Source organism: Oncorhynchus mykiss, chromosome 2, assembly GCF_013265735.2.
Source record: "Oncorhynchus mykiss isolate Arlee chromosome 2, USDA_OmykA_1.1, whole genome shotgun sequence".
Lineage (NCBI taxonomy): Eukaryota > Metazoa > Chordata > Actinopteri > Salmoniformes > Salmonidae > Oncorhynchus > Oncorhynchus mykiss.
Genome location: NC_048566.1, coordinates 83,449,222 through 83,472,974, shown reverse-complemented (window position 1 = coordinate 83,472,974; position 23,753 = coordinate 83,449,222). Strand labels below are relative to the sequence as shown.

General features: G+C 43.2%; 1 protein-coding gene across 6 annotated transcripts in view; it reads right to left on the bottom strand.

Moving 5' to 3' along the window:
- Positions 1-1,191: 1,191 nt before the first annotated feature.
- Positions 1,192-23,753, bottom strand: part of LOC110497903 (protein MTSS 2) — a 38,566-nt gene continuing 16,004 nt past the window's right edge. Inside the window, exons 4-15 of one of the 6 annotated variants that reach the window (XM_021574361.2) lie at positions 10,042-10,126; positions 9,829-9,920; positions 9,635-9,709; positions 9,182-9,190; positions 7,581-7,738; positions 7,059-7,166; positions 6,469-6,699; positions 4,458-4,532; positions 4,228-4,368; positions 3,632-3,808; positions 3,273-3,441; positions 1,192-2,931 (exon numbers count right to left, since the gene is read on the bottom strand). In XM_021574361.2, the coding sequence (XP_021430036.2) occupies positions 2,033-2,931; positions 3,273-3,441; positions 3,632-3,808; positions 4,228-4,368; positions 4,458-4,532; positions 6,469-6,699; positions 7,059-7,166; positions 7,581-7,738; positions 9,182-9,190; positions 9,635-9,709; positions 9,829-9,920; positions 10,042-10,126 (2,219 nt within the window). In that variant the 3' untranslated portion in view covers positions 1,192-2,032. The remainder of the gene's footprint in view (positions 2,932-3,272; positions 3,442-3,631; positions 3,809-4,227; positions 4,369-4,457; positions 4,533-6,468; positions 6,700-7,058; positions 7,167-7,580; positions 7,739-9,181; positions 9,191-9,634; positions 9,710-9,828; positions 9,921-10,041; positions 10,127-23,753) is intronic. The other 5 variants (XM_021574370.2, XM_021574386.2, XM_036957124.1 and 2 more) reach the window with 5 other exon arrangements.

Below are 23,753 nucleotides of genomic sequence, written 5' to 3'. Positions count from 1 at the left end.
TTAACCGGGGCAGCTCTAGCAGGGCAGAAAATTTATGAACTTACTTGTTGGAAAGGTGGCATCCTATGACGGTGCCACGTTGAAAGTCACTGAGCTCTTCAGTAAGGCCAATGTTTGTGTATAGAGATTGCATGGCTGTGTGCTTGATTGTATACACCTGTCAGCAAAGGGTGTGGCTAAAATAGCCAAATCCACTCATTTCAAGAGGTGTCCACATACTTTTGTATATACAGTGAAGCTGCTGCTAACTCAATAGCTAAATGGAATACCAAACACCGTCATCCCCAAAACCATATCATTAATTTGTTCTTGCCTTTGCAAATTATTTCCTTGCAATATTATTCATTTTGCTCTCAATATTAAATATTAAAGGTTTGTTATTAATCTCATTTTCATTTGCAATACTAAGAATTTTGTTCTCGAATTCAAAAGGGTTGCTTGATATTAACGGCACAAAAGTAATTCCACAGAATGACAAGTTTCGGCAAGTCTACCACCCACTGCTGTTGAGTCGGACTTCCTCTTGTGGTTTTATATTGGAAAGTAGAAACTCGGCCAAGCTTCCCCAAGCATATGAAAGGTCTTTGGCGCCACCATCAGTCCAGTCAACATATCACAGACACTTTGGTTATTATCAAGTGCTCCCTTCTGTCTCAGAGATTGCTGTCAGGGAGAGACCCTTTGTAGGTATTGGCTAGTTCAAATGTCAATGATAAATCCAATGATACAGGTGACAGATGAACTTGTGTTTTCCTGTGGTTAAGGTTTGTGGTAGAGTAATCTTGTGAGTAGCAGTAAAAAACGTATCTCCTGTTCACCCATGCATGATTATAACCTGTTTTACCTGTGACTTTATACACATGAACCACCACCACCACGGGGCCCATAATAACACCGGTGAGACTGCTCTCTAGTGGTGAGAAGTGACAGACCAAGACAAATACCAATAGATAAACATACATCTTACCAAAATGGCTCTTTACACCTCCAGTATCTGTCCTGATAACTATGTATGTGCTCTTCTCGCGCCTTTTGCTCCTTCATCTAAAACTAATACATAGCCATATAATAATTCCATAAGAGAACTACGCTTACTTAGATGTTCAATTAGCCTATAGGCTGAGGCATTAAAACCTCCATTGTTTGTGCATCATGTAAAATCTCACAGATCCAAAATAAAGTTCTACATTGTTCTATAGAAATGGTTGGTTTAATTGCAGAATATATTGATAGTACAGTACACCAATAAAACCACAGCCACATCGCGTCCTATTTTACATGACTTTTACATTTCTCCGATATGTGACATCCACAACTGGTTTTCAGCTTATTTTACAAACAGTAATATATACATCAGTATAATAATACATAACATACAGACAGGTTCACGGAGCAGCTTGACCCCATCACTTTCAGATGACAGATGGCTGTGTTATGCTGCGATCACATGCTAGTCGGAACTAGGAAACTCTTAAATGTATGACTTATTACTGTTTGAACGTGTCACCAATTAGCTAGTTGGGAATTTGTGAGTTCCCTAGTTCCGACTAGCGTGTGAATGTGGCATTAGTACACACACAATAAGACACATTCAACCCTTACATGGAGTGACCTATCCCCATATTCATAAAGCGTATGAGTGCTGATCTAGGATCAGGTCATCCTTGTCCATATAGTCTTATTCATTATGACCTAAAAGGCTAAACTGATCCTAGATCAGCACACCTACTCTGAGACACTTTGTGAATACGGGGGAGGTGTCTGGCCTGACGCATCAGGAGACAGAGGAAATAGACAACCAAAACCACTAAGCCCAAAGACAACATAGGAAATAGCAATACAACATAAAATGTGACATTTATCCATTGGTCACCCATGGCCATTCATTAAATCTTTACACATTGACACTTGATTCCCTTTCATTTCATACAGTCTAATCCTGTATAGGATGAGTGTTCATTCATTTTACAACTACAGGTTGAGCTTATTATAAGAAAGGGCACCACAGTTCTGGGGTCAGTCCCAGGAGATACTACCGCAGTATCCTGGAGGCTGCGGCAGTATCCTGGAGTATCCTGGGGGCTGATCTGTCATTGGAGACCGCCTTGCGAAGCCTCACACCCCTCCGTATGGACACCAGCATGTCCACTCCCTCCTGGGACTTGGGGGGTAGGTGTTGTGGGTGTTGGGGTACAGAGTTTGTCCCGACTGGGTTCGCTGGCAGAGTGTCCAGAGGGGGGAAAGGAAACTGACCCTCACCAAGGGCATAGGCACTGGCCGCCAGCTCTCCTATCTTCTCCACCAGGCTGTGGCGGTTGGCGGCTAGCTGAGAGTCTTCCTCTGGGCTGAGGCCAGCCATGCTAGGCGGCTGCTGGGCGTAGCCGCTTCGTTCCAGCCCCCCTTCGGAGCCCCAGGTGCTGGTGTCAGGCAGGCTCAGCAGCTTGGGGGAGACCTTCCTGTACTCCAGGGCACTGGGTGGAGTCCCATCTGCATACTGGTACTCATCGCTGCCCATGTGCTTTTGGGTGGGGCTGAGGGAGTAGCCAGGGGAGTAGCTTGGAGAGTCTGGCACAGTGGGGGTCTTGACTGGAACGATGGGGGGGCAGATGGGGATGGGGCCCGAGGTGGAAGGGGTACGTCTCACTCCTGTTTTGGAGGAGGGGGTTCGGCGGATGGTGGCTGTTCCAGAGGTGATGGCTCCATGCCCCCCGTCACGACCTCCATCACCCCCTGCAGTCTCTCCATGCGTACCCCCAGGAGGGCTCACTCCGGCCGGCAGCCCAGCGGTGCTAGCAGGCCTCTTGGTTTGGATCATGCGGCGGTAGTTCTGTGCGATATTGCTGTGGCGGGGGATGGTGGAGGACTTGTCAAAGTCGGCCTCCCTGCTGGTGTCAGCATCCCCGTTCAGAGAGTAGCACTCATAGTCCGACCCTGAACAAAAGAGAGACAATGTAGTTAAACTGATCTGGTCAAATGAGAGCGGGTTTTTCTAAGAGGATGGATTATATTAGCTTCTGATCAAATAATGTGTGATAATTTGAAGGATGAATACATTTTATTTACTATGATAAAGTATTTACCTTGAGGAGAAATTAGTATACTAGAGTGTATTTTACTTTGAGCGTGTATGTTGCTTTGAGAAGGTATATTTTCTAGGTACTGTATGTAAGATATTTTAGCTCAATGATAATAAACTGCATAAATAAACATTTAAAAAAATATCCCTTTAAACAGTACCCTACTGTACAGTATATATGTGTAGTGTTTTTTACCCTGTGAGGGGATGGTGTCCTCTGAACAGGATGGTGTGTTTGTCTGGGTGCTGTAGCCACTGGAGTACTGCAGAGATTCCCTGCTATTCTTTTGATGCTCTACACTGAGACCCCGGATCAGCACCATGGCTAGTGTACTGGCTGCTGGGGACATGGCCTCACCGCTGTGCTGCACACACACAGAGACGCAGGCACACACACACACACACCCACAGAGAGAGATGCAGGCACAGAAGGAAGAGAGTGAGAGAAAGAGAAGAGACTCATAATACCATACAGTAGTGACATCGATTAAGATCCACATTTCAACAATGAATGCTGATGGTTGAGTGCTGTATCCACTGTGTGCTCATCATTACCTTGGCTGTGGCTATGGCAGCTTGGGCTAGAATGGACCTATGAGTGTCTGGGTGCATCCCAGAGAACCCTTTAGGACTGGAAGAAACCTCCTGCTCCCTCATCCTGTCCAATGACTCTCTCCTTCGCTGTAGCGTGGTAGCCAATAAGGGCTCGTAGGTACTCGTTTTGGACCAATCCTGTGACGATATTATTGAGGCAATGAATAAATGAACTAAACAATGTACCCTTGGATAGGACGTCTATCAATCAGCTGTTCAGGAGTCTTTTTCATTGTGGTACAATGGAAGCAGTATGGGGGTCCATGAAGAGGTTAGCCTGGTCTCAAATAGCCTGGTCCCAGACTGTTTGTGCTGTCTTGCTAACTCATGTCAAAGACCATAGGATTTGGCAATACAACACAAATAGATCTGAGACTAGGCTAAAATGCTGAGGCCTAAGCATGAAAATGTTATTACAATGTGTTTTAGCAAATCTTTGGCATGAGATATTTGAAAGCTGAGTTTGACAAAATAATGGATAAAGAGGTTACTATGCATCATGCATTATGCAAATGAGTTGATAAAACCAAAAAGCAATTAGGCAAATAAAAACAAACCTTCCAGCTAGGAACTTTTGATGTGGGTGAGGGGGTGTTGGATCCAGGAGAGCGGTTAAATGTGGGGGACCCAGGAAGTATGCCAGAGCCAGTGTAAGAGAGAGTGGAGCGGAAGGTACCGAAGGATGAGCATGAGCCAAACTGCGGAATGGACAAACATGTCTGAGTCAGCATGTTTATCCCATACCGTAGGAAGATCCCTGGGGGCCACAATTCATGTGTGTACTAACCGCAGCGGGAGAGTTGCACTCACTGACAGACTGGCAGGTTTCTGATGTCTCAGAAGAGGCTGAGCTGGTGGTCTTCTGGAGATGGAAGGAGTGAGATAAGAGAACACTTATATGACAAACTAACACAGAATATTTCTCTTTTGCCATGGAACCTTTATTTAACTAGGCAAGTCAGTTAAGAACGGGGCCCGAGGTGGAAGGGGTCAATGACTGCCCCCTGAACAGATTTGTACCTTGTCAGCTTGGGGATTTGAACTTGCAACCTTTCGGTTACTAGTCCAAAGCTCTAACCACTAGGCTACCCTGCCGCCCCTAATGAACTACCTTTCAGTGCATGCATTATAACATTGGCTGAAATAGTACTCACACACAACTACTTCATGTTTCTAAATTATTTCTTTATTCAGATGAAGGGTACTGCTATGGGATCCCCAATGGCTCTTAACTATGCTAAGTTGTATGTGGGTTACATGGAGAAACAGTAAATGTTCAATCCTCTCAAAAATGTTTTCTTGACAAACATTATTTGGAAATGGTACATTGATCATATTTTTGTTCTATGGAGGGGTGATGCAAAACAGCTCCAGACAGCTTTCTTAACTCTTGTTCTGAGCATCTGAGATTTACTATGCAATCTGACACACGTCAAATTTTTTTGATCTTCTGATATTGTGTGAGGATAATGTTCTATACACTGATCTTGACAGGAAATCTACTGATCGTAATAGTTTGTTGAGGGATGATAGTTGTCACCCGCTTCCCTTGAAAAGCAGTTTGCCCTACATCCAATTCTGTCGAATCAAAAGAATTTGCAAAAAACAATCAGATTTTGACAGAAATATGGCTGAGACGTAAAGAAAATTAAAGGAGAGGGGGTACAAAAATGGTCAGATTAATACTGCCATAGAGAAAATTCAAAACAAATCGAGACATGATCTCTTTTAAGGACAGTCTCGCAAAAAGAAGCATTCTTGCATTCTAACTACCAGCTAATCAAAGTGCTCTGAACAAATTAAGGGATTCATTCACAAACATTGCCACATTCTAAGATCCGATGACAGCATCTGTAATGTGTTTTCGGACCCTCCCTTGGTCGTATTCTCGTGGGGCAGAAATCTCAGATCAATTGGTAAACTCTGATTTACCACTCCAAAATACCCCTGCACCTCTATTTACACCTCTACCCGGATGGAAACTACCAGTGTAATGGCTATGCTCAATGCAATGGCACTTACACATGTAGATCCTTCAAACACCCCCAAACAGGGATACAGATCCCAATCAAAGATGTTATCACGTGCTCCACTAAGACAGTTATTTATCTTATAACTTGTCGTTGTGGAAAAAATGATGTGGGTAAAACAAAGCGCAAATTAAAAGTAGGAATCTCGGAGCATCGTAGCACCATTAGGTGCAAAAACTCGACTTACCCAGTTGCAACACTTTTTGCTTTTGGAAGTGAACCACTCGATTTCATCCCTACATTATATTGGCAACGAACATGTCACCCTCAACAATTTATTGTTTAAACGAGAGGCTGCCTGGATCTTTAATTTAAAGACCCTTGCTCCCTTCGGTCTCAACGTAGACTTTGATCTGAAGCCATTCTTGTGATGATTGTGATTTTGCTGTTCACAGTAAATGTTTGTAGGCCTATGTAGCCAAATTGTATCTTTGATCGTACGCTATCATTCATGTTTTTTGTATGTTCTGTTCATATCTAAGAATTAACCATTGATATCAGGACACACCCGGCCATGATTACAGACGCCTGTGTGTGTCCTTTGACACTATATAAACTAGTGAACCGCATTGTTTGTCATTATACCCTGATGAAGACAGCTTGTCTGTCGAAACATTGGTTATAAAATGATTGCATCTGAGCTCCTAGAGTGTGAGGTTCTCCTTTTCTTTTTCTAGTGTTACCATACTCTCAAGTCTTGTTAATCAAGAACATGCCGGTGAACCTGGAGTGTAGTCTAGGGCCTGACTGACTCAGAGGTGTGCCTACCTGGCTGGTGATGTCAGAGGGCATGGGTGAGGGGGGCTTGGAATGGGTGTTGGCATCCTGAGAGATGAAGCCTGAGTCGTGGGAGGAGACACTGCTGAGGCGGTGGGCAGCGGAGCTGGGCATCTGGAGGATACTGCACATACTGCTCTTCCTGGAAGCAGCACTGCTGGGAGAGGAGGGAGGGGTCTGATAGGACCAACTGTAGTCTGAACCCTTCAAGTCCCCGATCACCTGAGGAGAGGAGGGAGAAGCATAGCACAACACACAGTTAGCACAAGCAAGACATACACTCAGTGTAGTTTTCAGACCTGAGATCTATTCACTAAACTCAGACTTTCATGTAAATCAGTCATTGGTGTCAATGGGAGGCTTGTGTAAAAATCAGAGTTAAATCTGAAGTCTGAATATCGTATTACCTATTTGACGTCAAGTTGATTGAATAACTCCAGGGTTTCTGTGTGTATGTGTGTTAATTGCCGCTGGTTATCTGTGTTTGCTCCTCGTTGAGCATGTGTGCTTGCATGATGAGTACATGTGTATGGACAGGAGTGTGTTTTGGGTTCAGGTATTTTGGAGAGTACTGTACGTACCTGCTCACTAGCCGGGGGCAGTTTGTGCGGGTCTTCAGTCAGCACTGTGAGGTCATCAACAATGGCCTGCAGGTGAGTGATCTCTCCCAGCATGGCTATCTCTCCATTCTGAGGATCAACAACAAGACCTTCTACTCAGCAACACACAGTCAAAGACAAAATAGATTAGCTGAAATAACTGTGACAAACTGAAATAACTAACATGAAAGCTGAAACACATCCCTGTATGTTCTACCCAGATTAAGCCCACTAAACAATCCTATAATAGGATGCAGTTTCCCCTAACACTAACCTATATTCCGTCAACATTTTCCATATAATGGTTAATGGTACGATGACGGGAAGGTAAACAGATTCTAAATCTGTTCCTAAAAACAAGGCAACTTCTCCCCAGAGCCCACCCCTGGTATCTCAGCAGCCCTCCTCTCTCATCACCATAAAATATAGTCAGGCAAGTTTTTTCCACATACTGGTTAAGGTTCAGATATGGGGAGGGTAATCTGATCCTCGATCTATGCTCACCACCACAGGCTGCAGAAGATTGATGAAGGAACAGTAGCGCCCCCTCTCCTCTAGGAGGGCCCGGCGCACCGCCTGCTTCTCTGTCTCACCCATCAGCAGGTAGAGGTCACTGACGTCCTGCATGGCACTGTCCAGCTGGGGACGCAAGTTCCCCCGGCCTGAGGAGGGGTAGGGGGGTAAAGAGAGAAGAGGAGATAGAGGAGGGAATACGAGAAGAGGTAGAAGAGAGAGGGTCAGGGGATAGCAGAGGGAGGGGTCAATAGTGAGTGAAGGGGAACATGGTGCCAATGAGGGGCATTGGGTAAGATGGATTGAGTGTGAGGATGAAATGAGAGGGGAGGGGGAAAAGAAAGACTGGTGATTATAACACTCTACTAAGTTTGACCGCCATTAAAAAACAACACTTCAGTGAAATGAAATGTGTCAGTGAGATTAGGACGAAACTACAGCACATACAGTTGAAGTCGGAAGTTTACATACACTTAGGTTGGAGTCCTCTGGTCTGATGAAACAAAAATAAAAATTAAAAATAGAACTGTTTGACCATAATGACCATCGTTATGTTTGGAGGAAAAGGGGGAACGATTGCAAGCCGAAAAACACCATCCCAACCGTGAAGCACGAGGGTGGCAGCATCATGTTGTGGGGGTGTTTTGCTGCAGGAGGGACTGGTGCACTTCACATAATAGATGGCTTCATGAGGACGGAAAATTATTTGGATATATTGAAGCAACATCTCAAGACATCAATCAGGAAGTTAAAGCTTGGTCACAAATGGGTCTTCCAAATGGACAATGACCCCAATCATACTTCCAAAGTTGTGGGAAAATGGCTCAAGGACAACAAAGTCAAGGTATTAGAGTGGGCATCACAAAGCCTTGACCTCAATCCATAGAAAATTTGTGGCCACAACTGAATAACTGTGTGCGAGCAAGGAGGCCTACAAACCTGACTCAGTTACACCAGCTCTGTCAGGAGGAATGAGCCAAAATTCACCCAACTTATTGTGGGAAGCTTCTGACCCACTGGGAATGTGATGAAAGAAATAAAAGCTGAAATAAATAATTATCTCTACTATTATTCTGACATTTTAAAATAAAGTGGTGATCTTAACTGACCTAAAACAGGGAATTTTTACTAGGATTGAATGTCAGGAAAACTGTGAAAAACTGAGTTTAAATGTATTTGGCAAAGGTGTATGTAGACTTCCAACTTCAACTGTGTGAGACCATGTGAGTCCTAAATGAGATCAGCAACAACCACTTGATATGGATGGAGGTCCTGAAATGAAAATGATTAACAAGCACAGGAAAATACAACACTGTGATGAAATATTCAGCTGCCATGTATGAGTCAGCCTTATGAAACATGGTGACATGACGACTAAGAGGGGTATGAAGAGGAGGAGGGACAATAACAGTGAGGGAGGAATATTAGGAGACACCAGTATCAGACAGACACAACACTACGGGTAAGATGGTCACACATAATGCAGTGATGATGCACACACATTCACACAGACACACACCGGACAACAACTAGAATATTATCAGGAAATGCCTCATGCAATGCATATAAGAATGTGAGAACAGCACACATACCTAAAAGCTCTACATCAGGGGAATAGGCCAGCGAGGGGGCAGAGGAGTAGACAGATAGGTAGCATGGGTGGAAAGAGGAAAGTTGGGGGGGGGGTCAGAGACAAAAAGCTCAATATAAGAGTTGGCACTGTCATCGTTGTAAGCATGGAAATAGATAAAAGCAGGACTTGCTGTTGTAAACATAAACCTTTGATTTTTTTGACTCCTTAAAAACGCTCCAAACTTTTTGAATAACACATTTCTGAATTACCCCTCATTGGAAACCCATGACAAAGAATTTCACATCCAGGGCACTAGGTGGTGCAATCTCCCAGTTAGGTGATGGTAACTAGCAGCACTATCAACATCCTCTATCTAAAGTCTACAGTCTGTTTTGGACAGTCGCTAATCAGTAGCCATTAGTTTCTAGAAGAAGCCAATCAGATCATGCTACAGGGTGCGGTTAGATGTTACCTTTCCTGGCTTTCTTTTGGAGCTTCATAGTGTCTGAGGACTTCCTCTTTATCTCCTGACGAGACCGCTTGTATTCTGAGGAGGAGAGGGACAATTCACTCTGGAGTTATGACATTTAATGGAGTTATGACTTACATTTGTCACAAAGTTCTTAAGCTTTGACCCCATAACGGCGGGGTTGTTCTGTCCCTCACCTTTGGCGTGGTCTTTGTCCAGCAGGTTAGCTGTCTTCTTCCATTCCTCTATCCTGTCCTGGAGAGGAGTGACTAGGCCTTCCATAAGAGTACTGGAAAGGAGAGGAAAGAAGAGGGAGAGTAAGGACAGGACTTGTATGACTTGTAGCACCATTAGCAATGCACAGAGATGTAGGGAGAGCAATTAGGCAAGGTTGAACATGGAGTACATACTTGGTGAAGTGGCGTAATTTAGTCTCAATGCTGCGGTGTCTCATGCACATCCTGGTCAGAGCTGAACCAATGTCCCTGGTGCCACCTGGAGAGAGGAAAATGACTGGTTCTATTAGTATGGGTTTACACAACCACTGTGGGGAGGCATTGCATATTACAACAAGGGACCCTAGTCAGCTCAGCTTTTGCAGTTCTTTTCTCCAACGAAAATCTTTGAGGAATATGTCAAAAGTAATCAATCCAACATCTATAGGCTGCAGCCCATTCATCCTCAACATAATCTTGTATCTACTACTCTGGTCTGGACACCAACTACACCAATGCAATTGAATTGCATTCGGTGATTAAGTCACCCCACCCCACAACCCAGTAAATAACAGCTTGTCTGAGTTGCTGTACTACTTTTCCTCTCTTGTGTAATTAAAATGGGGTGTTAAGCCCAGGCTGGCCCCAAGCTGCAGGCTCCAGTGGCTGCAGGCTCCAGCGGCTGCAGGCTCCACCGACTGCAGGCTCCACTGACTGCAGGCTCCACCGGCTGCAGGCTCCAGCGGCTGCAGGCTCCAGCGGCTGCAGGCTGCATCCTGGGTTTTTTCTCAGGGTACTGCAGTAATATCTGACAGTATTGACCCTGTTCTAATGCACTCATCCACAGAGGGATGATCGGGGGATGGTCGGGAGGGTCTCACATCATCACACACACACCCAGGTAGGCAGGCAGGCACACACACAAATGCATGAACGCACACACGCATACACACACACACACAAAGAAACACCAAAACATCTGCCAGACGAGGACTACCTCCGATGAAGTTTGATGTGTGTATGTGCAGGCATATGTTTGTATGAGTCTTGTTTGTGTAGACAGGTGAAGTGATTTACATAACAACCCCCCCCCCCCCCCCCCCCCCCCGCCCTTCCCAACTTCTCAGCCCTCTATCCTGAAGGAAAAAGGAGGGAACCCTGTAAGGGGATATCCCTCTATTCTTCCCCAGCCTGCTCTGCCTTTCCTGTTCTCTCTGTGTTTCCTAAACACCATTCTTACAGGGGAGCGAGGAGAGACCGGCTTGAACCTGTCTGTCCATGAGAAAGGCTCAACCTACCAGCCCTGGGCCTGCACACAGTTAAACTCTTTTAAAACTACTGTGCCAACCTGAACTGTAATGGCTCCCGGAACAATGGTGGATATGTAGCCAGACCAGAGCATTACAGCTCGGCTCAGTTCAGTAGTTCTGAAAAGGCTATTAGAGGTAAAAAAAAAAATTAAAAAAAGAGTACAACTGCTGATATAACTGGGTCAAAACAAACATTATCTGACTGAGGAATACTGAAGATGGTTGCAAACAATGAAGAGTAATCTATTCCATTTGTATAACCAGAGACTATACTAAATCCTTGCTGAAACAAACTCATCATAAGACCAAGAATGATTCACAACACATTCCCCTAACTATTGGCTTCAGTGCTCCTGGGACTACATGAAAAGCCTTCCACCTCACAGACCCTCCATCTCCCAAAGGCATCAGGGGTTTCCAGCCAGATGCTGGAAGGCTTTGGGGGATCCATGGATGTATCCACTGACAATCATGTGTGGATGGGATGATATGTGAGGGGAGTTTAGTCGTGTTGTGATTTCGCTTTTTCCTTCCCAGGTGACAGAAGTGGTGACTGAAAGGGGTAAAGGTGAGAGGTCAGAGGTTAGCCAGCTGAATCTCACCCACTGGGACAACAGAGGAATTGATATAGGGAACAGGGGGCATGTGAAGGTGCTTATAAACACCTATCTGTATTTATCTCTCCTGAAAGAGGTGCTGATTTGTAACATAACTACCTGTGTATTTGCATTCACCAATATCGCCAATTTTAGTGAAACTATGGATTGGACTCACCTCCCCATTCTGTCTAGTCTCTTTACAACTCTTGATGAATTTGATAATTATTTAAAGGATGTTTGGCCTTCAAATCAATGTGAATATGCCAGTATCACACACATACAGTTGAAGTCAAAGTTGACAAGGAGTCATTAAAACTTGTTTTTCAACCACTTCACAAATGTCTTCTTAACAAACTATAGTTTTGGCAAGTCGGTTTGGATATCTACTTTGTGCATCACACAAGTAATTTTTCCGACAATTGTTTACAGACAAATAATTTCACTTATAGTTAGTTCACTGTATCACAATTCCAGTGGGTCAAAACTTTACATACACTAAGTTGACTGTGCCTTTAAACAGCTTGGAAAATTCCAGAAAATGATGTCATGGCTTCAGAAGTTTCTGATAGGCTAATTGACATAATTTGAGTCAATTGGAGATGTATCTGTGGATGTATTTCAAGGCCTACCTTCAAACTCAGTGCCTCTTTGCTTGACATCATGGGAAAATCAAAAGAAATCAGCCAAGACCTCAGAAAAAAAATGTAGACTGCCACAAGTCTGGTTCAACATTGGGAGCAATTTCCAAACGCCTGAAGGTACCATGTTCATCTGTACAAACAATAGTACGTAAGAATAAACACCATGGGACCACATAGCCGTCATACCGCTCAGGAAGGAGACACATTTTGTCTCCTAGAGATGAACGTACTTTGGTGCAAAAAGTGCAAATCAATCCCAGAACAACAGCAAAGGACCTTGTGAACATGCTGGAGGAAACAGGTACAAAAGTATCTATATCCACAGTAAAAATTAGTCCTGTATCGACATAACCTGAAAGGCCGCTCAGCAAGGAAGAAGCCACTGCTTCAAAACCACCATAAAAAAGCCAGACTACAGTTTGCAACTGCACATGAGGACAAAAAGCGCACATGAGGACAAAAAGCGCACTCCTCTGGTCTGATGAAACAAATATAGAACTGTTTGGCCATAATGACCATCGTTACGTTAGGAGGAAAAAGAGAGAGGCTTGCAAGCCGAAGAACACCATCCAAACCGTGAAGCACGGGAGTGGCAGCATCATGTTGTGGGGTGCTTTGCTTCAGGAGGGACTGGTGCACTTCACAAAATAGATGGCTTCATAAGGCAGGAAAATTATGTGGATATATTGAAACATCTCAAGACAATGGCCCCAAATGGACAATGACCCCAAATGGACAATGACCCCAATCATACTTCCAAAGTTGTGACAAAATGGCTTAAAGACAACAAAGTCAAGGTATTGGAGTGGCCATCACAAAGCCCTGACCTCCATCCCATAGAAAATTTGTGGGCAGAACTGAAAAAGCGTGTGCGAGCAAGGAGGCCTACAAACCTGACTCAGTTACACCAGCTCTATCAGGAGGAATGGGCCAAAATTCACCCAACTTATTATGGGAAGCTTGTGGAAGGCTACCAGAAACTTTTGACCCAAGTTAAACAATTTAAAGGACATGCTAACAAATGCTAATTGAGTGTATGTAAACGTCTGACCCACTGGGAATGCGATGAAAGAAATGAAAGCAGAAATAAATCATTCTCTCTACTATTATTCTCACATTTCACATTCTTAAAATATAGTGGTTATACTAACTGACCTAAGACAGGGAATTTTTACTTGGATTAAATGTCAGGAATTGTGAAAAACTGAGTTTAAATGTATTTGGCTAAGGTGTATGTAAACTTCCGACTTCAACTGTATATATAATAATCTATAATCACACACTATTTATTCTTACAGTTTGAGTAGTTGGAGAACGATTTGGGTCACGGGAGGACAGTACATTTCTCATTTGGGACTTCAGCTGAAAAGGTTTAAGAAACCCTGACAGAGAAAATTCTTAAGCATAAATTTGTATACATTTAAGTATTGCACATGGAAATGTACACACAGAGACACACACACACACACACACACACACACACACACACACACAGGGACACATACACAGGACACACACACACTTTCTCAGTGTTGCTCTTTCCACAACGTCTTTTCACTACAGGAGGCGTCCACAGCTGCAGATCAGCTCTAAAGAGTGATTTGGCAGGAGGAGGAACGAAGAAGGAGGAGGTGGATGGAGGAAGGAAGGAAGTAATGGACCTTTTATCTCTATAACAGACCTTCCCAATGTCACTGTCAGCCACACACACACATCCCCTCTCCATCCTAACCCCGTCCCTCATTCCCATCCACACCTGCCAGCTTCCCCTTCCCTTCCCCCCCAGAAGGGATCAGCTGACAGCTACATCCTGGAGGGGTCCTGTACAGCAGCCTTCCTGCATACTGGAGACCTGGCCCTGAGCGGACACGCTCTAGGCTCCACGCCTTGGAGTCCCACAGCCACCAAAATAGCCCACACCACAGGCCTTGCTGGAGCAGACACTGGGATAGCCTCAAACTCTCCCCTCACTAACGCCTGTCTAAAATGGATCCATCCAATGCAAAGCACATTGAAGGGAATTGCCATTCTGGATGTCCTCAACACAGACAAAGTGGGAAATAACCATTACGCAAACCAGCTGTGTATAACAAAATGTAAGAAATAACAGCTGCCATCGTAAATAGTCACATCTCAGAGGTGGATGAACGTATAGGCACATACTCACACAGGTAGCTACATAGCTGTATACCACCATAGTAAAAGTGGTTGTGTACAGTATTGTTGAGCAGACCAGGCTCATAGACTGGTGAGTGGTTCCAGACCCAGACCTCTGGTCCTGATTATCCCCAGTGATCCTCAGGGGAGGGGAATCACTACTTTAACAGGCTGGCTTTATAGGGGCTGCACTGGCCCCACCAGGAGCTACAGGACTAGAGCCAGGGGCCTCCATCATCGTCTTCAGCGTGGTCTGTGCGTGTCAAATCTAATTTTATTGGTTGCGTACATATATTTTGTAGATGTTATTGCGGGTGTAGTGAAATGCTTATGTTCCTAGCTCCAACAGGACAGTAATACATAACAGTACAAAACAATACACGCAAATCCCAAAAATTAACATAAATGAAGAAATATAGAAATATTAGAAAGAGCAATGTCAGTCTGATGGTATGTATAGAACTTATTGACAGTATATGAATAGAAAAGTTGTGTACAGCAGTAATTATCAGACCCCTTGACTTTTTCCACATTTTGTTATGTTACAGCCTTATTCTAAAATTGATTAAATCTCTTTTTTTCTCATCAATCTACACACAATACCACAATAGCAAAGCAAAAGCAGTTTAAAAAAAAAACATTTCTGCTCATTTATTAACAATTAAAAACTGAAATATCACATTTACATGAGTGTTCAGACCCTTTACTCATTACTTTGTTGAAGCACCTTTGGCAGTGATTACAGCCTCGAGTCTACTTGGGTATGACGCTACAAGCTTGGCACACCTGTATTTGGGGAGTTTCTCCCATTCTTCTCTGCAGATCCTCTCAAGCTCTCTCAGGTTGGATAAGGAATGTCGCTGCACAGCTATTTTCAGGTCTCTCCAGAGATGTTTGATCAGGTTCAAGTCTGGGGTCTGGCTGGGCCACTCAAGGACATTCAGAGACTTGTCCCGATGTCTCTTGGATGTGTGCCTAGGGTCATTATTCTGTTGGAAGGTGAACTTGCGCCCCAGTCTGAGGTCCTGAGCGCTCACCGTACGGACGGTGCCAGGTTTCCATCTGGGGGGAGCCCGTCAGGAAGTCCAGGATCCAGTTGCAGAGTCCTTAGCTTAGTGATGAGCTTTGAGGGCACTATGGTGTTGAACGCTGAGTTGTAGTCAATTAGTAGCATTCTCACGTAGGTGTTCCTTTTGTCCAGGTGGGAAAGGGCAGTTTGGAGTGCAATAGAAATTGCATCATCGGTGGATCTGTTGGTGCGGTATAGAAATTGGAGTGGGTCTAGGGTTTCTGGGATAATGGTGTTGATGTGAGCCATGACCAGGCTTTCAAGGCACTTCATGGTTGCAGACGTGAGTGCTACTGGCCAGTAGTTATCTAGGCAGGTTACCTTGGTGTTCTTGGGCACAGGGACTATGGTGGTCTGCTTGAAACATGTTGGTATTACAGACTCGGTCAAGGACAAGTTGAAAATGTCAATGAAGACACTTGCCAGTTGGTCAGAGCATGCTCAGAGTACACGTCCTGATAATCCGTCTGGCCCTGCGGCCTTGTGAATGTTGAGATGTTTAAAGGGCTTACTCGCATCGGCTACGGAGAGCGTGACCACACAGTCGTCCGGAACAACTGATACTCTCATGCATTCTTCAGTGTTGCTTGCCTCGACGTGAGCATAGAAGTTATTTAGCTCATCTGGTAGGCTAGTGTCACTGGGCATCTCGCGGCTGTGCTTCCCTTTGTAGTCCATAATAGTTTGCAAGCCCTGCCACATCCGACTAGCGTCGGGGCCGGTGTAGTACGATTCAATCTTAGTCCTGTATTGACACATTGCCTGTTTGATGGTCGGAGGGCATAGGAGGGCATAGCGGGATTTCTTATAAGAGTCAGAGTCTCGCTCCTTGAATGCGGCAGCTCTACCCTTTAGCTCAGTGCAGATGTTGCCTGTAATCCATGGCTTCTGGTTGGGGTATGTACGGTTACTGTGGGGACGATGTCATGGATGCACTTATTGATGAAGCCAGTGACTGATGTGGTGTACACCTCAATGCCATCGGAAGAATCACATAACATATTCCAGTCTGTGTCAGCAAAACAGTCCTATAGCTTAGCATCTGTGTCATCTGACCACTTTCTTATTGAGCGAGTCACTGGTACTTTCTGCTTTAGTTTTTGCTTGTAAGCCGGAATCAGGAGATTTGTGAAATGGAGGGCGAGGGAGAGCTTTGTACGTGTCTCTGTGTGTGGAGTAAAGGTGGTCTAGAGTTTTTTTCCCCTCTTGTTGCACATGTAACATGCTTCTAGAAATGAGGTAAAAACGGATTGAAGTTTCCCTGCATTAAAGTCCCTGGACACTAGGAGCGCCGCCTCTGGGTGAGCATTTTCTTATTTGCTTATGGCCTTATACAGCTTGTTGAGTACCGTCTTAGTGCCAGCATCGGTTTGTGGTGGTAAATAGACAGCTACGCAAAACATAAATAGTGTGGTCTACAGCTTATCATGAGATACTCTACTTTAGGCAAGAAAACCTTGAGACTTCCTTAATATTAGATTTCGTGCACCAGCTGTTATTGACAAATAGACACAGACCGCCACTCCTTGTCCTAACGGAGGCAGGTGTTCTATCTTGCCGATGGACAGAAAACCCAGCCTGCTGTATGTTATCCATGTCATCGTTCAGCCACCACTCAGTGAAACATATGATATAACAGTTTTTAATGTCCTGTTGGTAGGATAATCTTGATCGGAGCTCATCCATTTTGTTATCCAATGATTGCACGTTGGCTAATAGGACTGAAAAGGCAGATTACTCACTCACCGTCAGATCCTTACAAAGGCACCCTGACCTACGTCAACGATATCTCTGTCTCTTCTTAATGCAAATGACAGGGATTTGGGCCTTGTCTGAAGTAAATCCTTTGCGTCCGACTCATTAAAGAAGAGTCTTTGTCCAGTACGAGGTGAGTAATCGCTGTCCTGATATTCAGAAGCTCTTTTCGGTCATAAGAGGCAGTGGCAGAAACAATATGTACAAAATAAGTTACAAATACCACGAAAAAAACACACACAATAGCACAATTGTTTGGGAGCCCGTAAAAGGGCAGCCATCTCCTCCGGCGCCCTTCTTTTATGCACTTTCAACTGTGGGACCTTATCTAGACAGGTGTGTGCCTTTACAAATCATGTCCAATTTATTGAATTTATCACAGGTGGACTCCAATCAATTTGTATTAACATCTCAAAGATGATCAACAGAAACAGAATGCATCTAAGCTCAATTTAGAGTCTCATAGCAAAGGGTCTGAATACTTATGTAAATAAGGTATCTGTTTTTTATTTTTCATACATTTGCAAACATTTCTAAAAACCTGTTTTCGCTTTGTCATTATGGGGTATTGCGTGTAGATTGATGTGGGGAAAAAAATATTTTCTCAATTTCAGAATGAGGCTGTAACATTATAAAATGTTGAAAATGGGAAGGGCTTTGAAAACTTTCCGAATGCACTGTATATAGAATGGGCCTTGACTAGAATACAGTATATACATATGAAGTGGATAAAACAGTATGTAAACATTATTAAAGTGACCAGTGTTCAATGACTATGAACACAGGGCAGCAGTCTCTGTGACGTTGTATTATGATAGGAGACAGGCACAGGAATACTAAATCGTTTTTTAAATTTCTCTACCCAAAATAGCGTACGTTATGAACATGACGGGAACGAAGCCCAAAACAAACACGTGTATATATATATATATATATATATATATATATATATATATATATATATATATATATATATATATATACATACACAGTTGAAGTCGGAAGTTTACATACACCTTAGCCAAATACATTTAAACTCAGTTTTTCACAATTCCTAAATTGTAATCCTAGTAAAAATCCCTGTCTTAGGTCAGTTAGGATCACCATTTTATTTTAAGAATGCGAAATGTCAGAATAATAGTAGAGAGAATGATTTATTTCAGCTTTTCTTTCTTTCATCACATTCCCAGTGGGTCAGAAGTGTACATACACTCAATTCGTAGTTGGTAGCATTGCCTTTAAATTGCTTAACTTGGGTTAAATGTTTCTGGTAGCCTTCCACAAGCTTCCCACAATAAGTTGGGTGAATTTTGGCTCATTCCTTCTGACAGAGCTGGTGTAACTGAGTCAGGTAGGCCTCACACATGCTTTTTCAGTTCTGCCCACAAATGTTCTAAAGGATGGAGGTCAGGGATTTGTGATGGCCACTCTAATACCTTGACGTTGTTGTCCTTAAGACATTTTGCCACAACTTTGGAAGAATGCTTGGGGTCATTGTTCATTTGGAAGACCCATTTGCGACCAAGCTTTAACTTCCTGACTGATGTCTTAAGATGTTGCTTCAATTTATCCACATCATTTTCCATCCTCATGATGCCATCTTATTTGTGAAGTGCAGCAGTCCCTCCTGCAGCAAAGCACACCCACAACATGATGCTGCCACCCCCATGCTTCACGGTTAGGATGGTGTTCATCGGCTTGCAGGCCTCCCCCTTTTTCCTCCTATCATAACAATGGTCATTATAGCCAAACAGTTCTATTTTTGTTTCATCAGACCAGAGGACATTACTCCAAAAAGTACAATCTGTGTCCCCATGTGCAGTTGCAAACCGTAGTCTGGCTTTTTATGGCGGTTTTGGAGCAGTGGCTTCTTCCTTGCTGAGCAGCCTTTCAGGTTCAGAAGCTTCTAAAGCCATGATGTAATTTTCTGGAAATTTCCAAGCTCTTTAAAGGCACAGTCAACTTAGTGTATGTAAAGTTTTGACCCACTGGAATTGTGATACAGTGAATTATAGGTGAAATAATCTGTCTGTAAACAATTGTTGGAAAAATTGCTTGTGTCATGCACAAAGTAGATGTCCTAACTGACTTACCAAAACTATAGTTTGTTAACAAGAAATTTGAGGAGTGGTTGAAAAACGAGTTTTAATGATTCCAACCTAAGTGTATGTAAACTTCCGACTTCAACTGTATATATATATATATATATATATATATATATATATATATATATATATATATATATATATATATATATTATGATTATGATTTTTCAACGCCGATACCGATACTGATTATTGGAGGACCAAAAAGCCGATACCGATTAATCGGCCGATTTCTTTATTATTTTATTTGTAACAATGACATATACAACAACACTTATTTTATCTTAATATAATACATCAATAAAAATCAATTTAGCCTCAAATAAAATGAAACATGTTCAATTTGGTTTAAATAATGCAAAAACAAAGTGTTGGAGAAGAAAGTAAAAGTGCAATATGTGCCATGTAAGAAAGCTAACGTTTAAGTTCCTTGCTCAGAACATGAGAACATATGGTGGTTCCTTTTAACAGGAGTCTTCAATATTCCCAGGTAAGAAGTTTTAGGTTGTAGTTATTATAGGAATTATATGACAATTTCTCTCTATATGATTTGTATTTCATATACCTTTGACTATTGGATGCTCTTATAGGCAGTTTAGTATTGCTAGTGTAACAGTATAGCTTCCGTCCCTCTCCTCGCCCCTACCTGGGCTCGAACCAGGAACACATCGACAACAGCCACCCTCGACGCAGCGTTATCCATTGCTCCACAGAGCAAGGGGAACAACCACTCCAAGTCTCAGAGCGAGTGACGTTTGAAACTCTATTAGCGCACACCCGCTAACTAGCTAGCCATTTCACATCGGTTACATCAGCCTAATCTCGGGAGTTGATAGGCTTGAAGTCATAAACAGCTCAATGCTTGAAGCACAGCGACGAGCTGCTGGCAAAACGCACTAAAGTGCTGTTTGAATGAATGCTGCTGGTGCCTACCATTGCTCAATCAGACTGCTCTATCAAATCATAGACTTAATTATTACACAACACACAGAAATACGAGCCTTAGGTTATTAATATGGTCGAATCCGGAAACTATAATCTCAATAACAAGACGTTTATTCTTTCAGTGAAATAAGGAACCGTTCTGTATTTTATCTAACGGGTGGCATCCATAAGTCTAAATATTCCTGTTACATTGCATAACCTTCAATGTTATGTCATAATTACGTAAAATTCTGGCAAATTAGGCGGCCCAAACTGTTGCATATACACTGACTCTGTGTGCAATGAAAGCAAGAGAAGTGACACAATTTCACCTGGTTAATATTGCCTGCTAACCTGGATTTATTTTAGCAAAATATGCAGGTTTAAAAATATATACTTCTGTGTATTGATTTTAAGAAAGGCATTAATGTTTATGGTTAGGTACAGTCGTGCAACGATTGTGCTTTTTTCGCAAATGCGCTTTTGTTAAATCATCCCCCGTTTGGCGAAGTTGGCCGTCTTTGTTAGGAAGAAATAGTCTTCACAGAGTTCGCAACAAGCCAGGTTAGCAGGCAATATTAACTAAATATGCAGGTTTAAAAATATATACTTGTGTATTGATTTTAAGAAAGGCATTGATATTTATGGTTAGGTACACATTGGAGCAAGACAGTCCTTTTTCGCGAATACGCACTGCATCGATTATATGCAACGCAGGACACGCTAGATAAACTAGTAATATCATCATCCATGTGTAGTTAACTAGTGATTATGATTGATTGATTGTTTTTTATAAGATAAGTTTAATGCTAGCTAGCAACTTACCTTGGCTTCTTATTGCATTCGCGTAACAGGCAGTCTCCTCGTGGAGTGCAATGTAATCAGGTGGTTAGAGCATTGGACTAGTTAAAACTTCTTAGGGCTACAGTCCCGTTAACGGGATGATATGACAACAGCCAGTGAAAGTGCAGGGCGCCAAATTCAAAACAACAGAAATCTCATAATTAAAATTCCTCAAACATACATGTATTTTATACCGTTTTAAAGATAATCTTGTTGTTAATCCCACCCCAGTGTCCGATTTCAAATAGGCTTTACAGCAAAAGCACCACAAATGATTATGTTAGGTCACCACCAAGCCAAAGAAAAACTCAGCCATTTTTCCAGCCAAAGAGAGGAGTCACAAAAATTAAAGATAAAATGAATCACTAACCTTTGATGATCTTCATCAGAATGCACTCCCAGGAATCATAGTTCCACAATAAATGCTTGATTTGTTCGATAATGTCCATTATTTATGTCCAAGTAGCTACTTTTGTTAGCGCGTTAGGTACACATATCCAAACGCTTGTGCAGGTCCCGCATAACATCAGGCAAAAACTTCAAAAAGTTATATTACAGCTGGAAGAAACATTTAAAACTAAGTATAGAATCAATCTTTAGGGTGTTGTTATGATAAATCTTCAATAAAGTTCCAACCGGAGAATTCCTTTGTGTCTAGAGAAGCAGGTCGATATCATGAGAAATGCACGTGACCAGGAAATGGCTCTCTGCCAGTAACCTGACTCATTAAGCTCCTATTCAGGTCCACACCACAGTAGAAGCCTCATTCAAGTTTCTAAAGACAGTTGACATCTAGTGGAAGCCCTAGGAAGTGCAACTTCATCCGTATCCCACTGTGAATTCAATAGGGCCTGGGTTGAAAATAGACCAACCTCAGATTTCTCACTTCCTGTTTGAATTTCTTCTCAGTTTTTACCTGCCATATGAGTTCTGTTATACTCACAGACATCATTCAAACAGTTTTAGAAACGTCAGAGTGTTTTCTATCAAATACTACTAATAATATGCATATATTAGCAACTGAGACTGAGGAGCAGGCCGTTTACTCTGGGCATCTTTCATCTTTCATCCAAGCTACTCAATACTGCCCCTGAAGCCATAAGAAGTTAACTGTAAGGTTGCAAGATTGAATTCCCGAGCTGACAAGGTAAAAATCTGTCATTCTGCCCCTGAACATGGCAGTTAACCCACCGTTCCTAGGTCGTCATTGAAAATAAGAATGTGTTCTTAATAAAGGATAAATAAAAGTGTAAAAAAAATGGCCAAATCGGTGTCCAAAAATACCGATTTCCGATTGTTATGAAAACATGAAATCGGCCCTAATTAATAGGCCATTCCGATGAATCAGTCGACCTCTAGCTGTAACCCAAACAAAGAGTGAGGTGTAAACCTCTAATAAATACACGGGACGAGACCCGCAATAACAATACATGGGATGAGACCCGTAATAACAATACACAGAACGAGAACCGTAATAACAATACTCGGGATGAGTATAGTCAGTGGTGTCAGTAGTCAGTGGTGACTATTAAACAAGCTGATGGCCTTGAGATAGCTGTTTTTCAGTCTCTCGGTCTCAACTTTGATGCACTTGTACTGTCTCCACCTTAGATGGTAGCGGGGTGAACAGGTCGTGGCTTGGGTGGCTGAGATTCTTGATGATCTTCCTGGCCTTCCTGTGATACCGGGTGCTGTAGATGTCCTGGAGGGCAGGTAGTATGCCCTCCAGGAGAGTCTGGAGAGTCCTGCGGTTGCGGATGGCCCAGTTGCCGCTAGCTAAAACCACTTGAGTGTTTTTCAGTGTGCTGACTGATAGGTTCTTCTTCTGTCAAACATCAATATGTTTATAGAGGCTGTTCAGCGGTAGATAAAGAACAGAACTTCCTCATTGTTATGCTCCCAGGAATGTCCACCCCTTGAAGCAAGCACCAGTTAGCCTGGAGCTAGCCTCGTGCTAGGCCCAGCTCCCGACAATACCTATTTTGCCAATTGGCCTGGACCCCTTTAATTGCCGACACGGAGCCCTGCAGATCCATCACGACTGGTCTGCCGACGTAATCCGCCCGAGGGGGTTTCAACAGGCTCCTCCGTCACGATGTCCCCTGAAGACCTGCTAGCCGCGGCCCGCTACCTGTCTCGAGCATATCGAACAGTTTTTGTTCTTTCTACCACATCTCCGGATTCCTACCGCAAGCTCTGAACCTTTACACCGGATCATCGCAGCTAGCTAGCTGCTTTCCAAGTGGCTACTCCTGGCTAACGTCTCTGTCCCGAAGGCAAGCACCAGTTAGCCTGGAGCTAGCCCCGAGCTAGGCTCACCTCCCAGGAAGCTGAAGATGTCCCTCAGCCAATTTCTTGGGCTACAATACCTATTTTGCCAATTGCCCAAACAAGTCGAGCTTCTACTTTTAAAAATTCACCTTTCCAGAAACAAGTCTCTCACCGTTGCCGCTTGTTACATACCACCTTCAGCCCCAAGCTGTGCCCTGGACACCATATGTGAA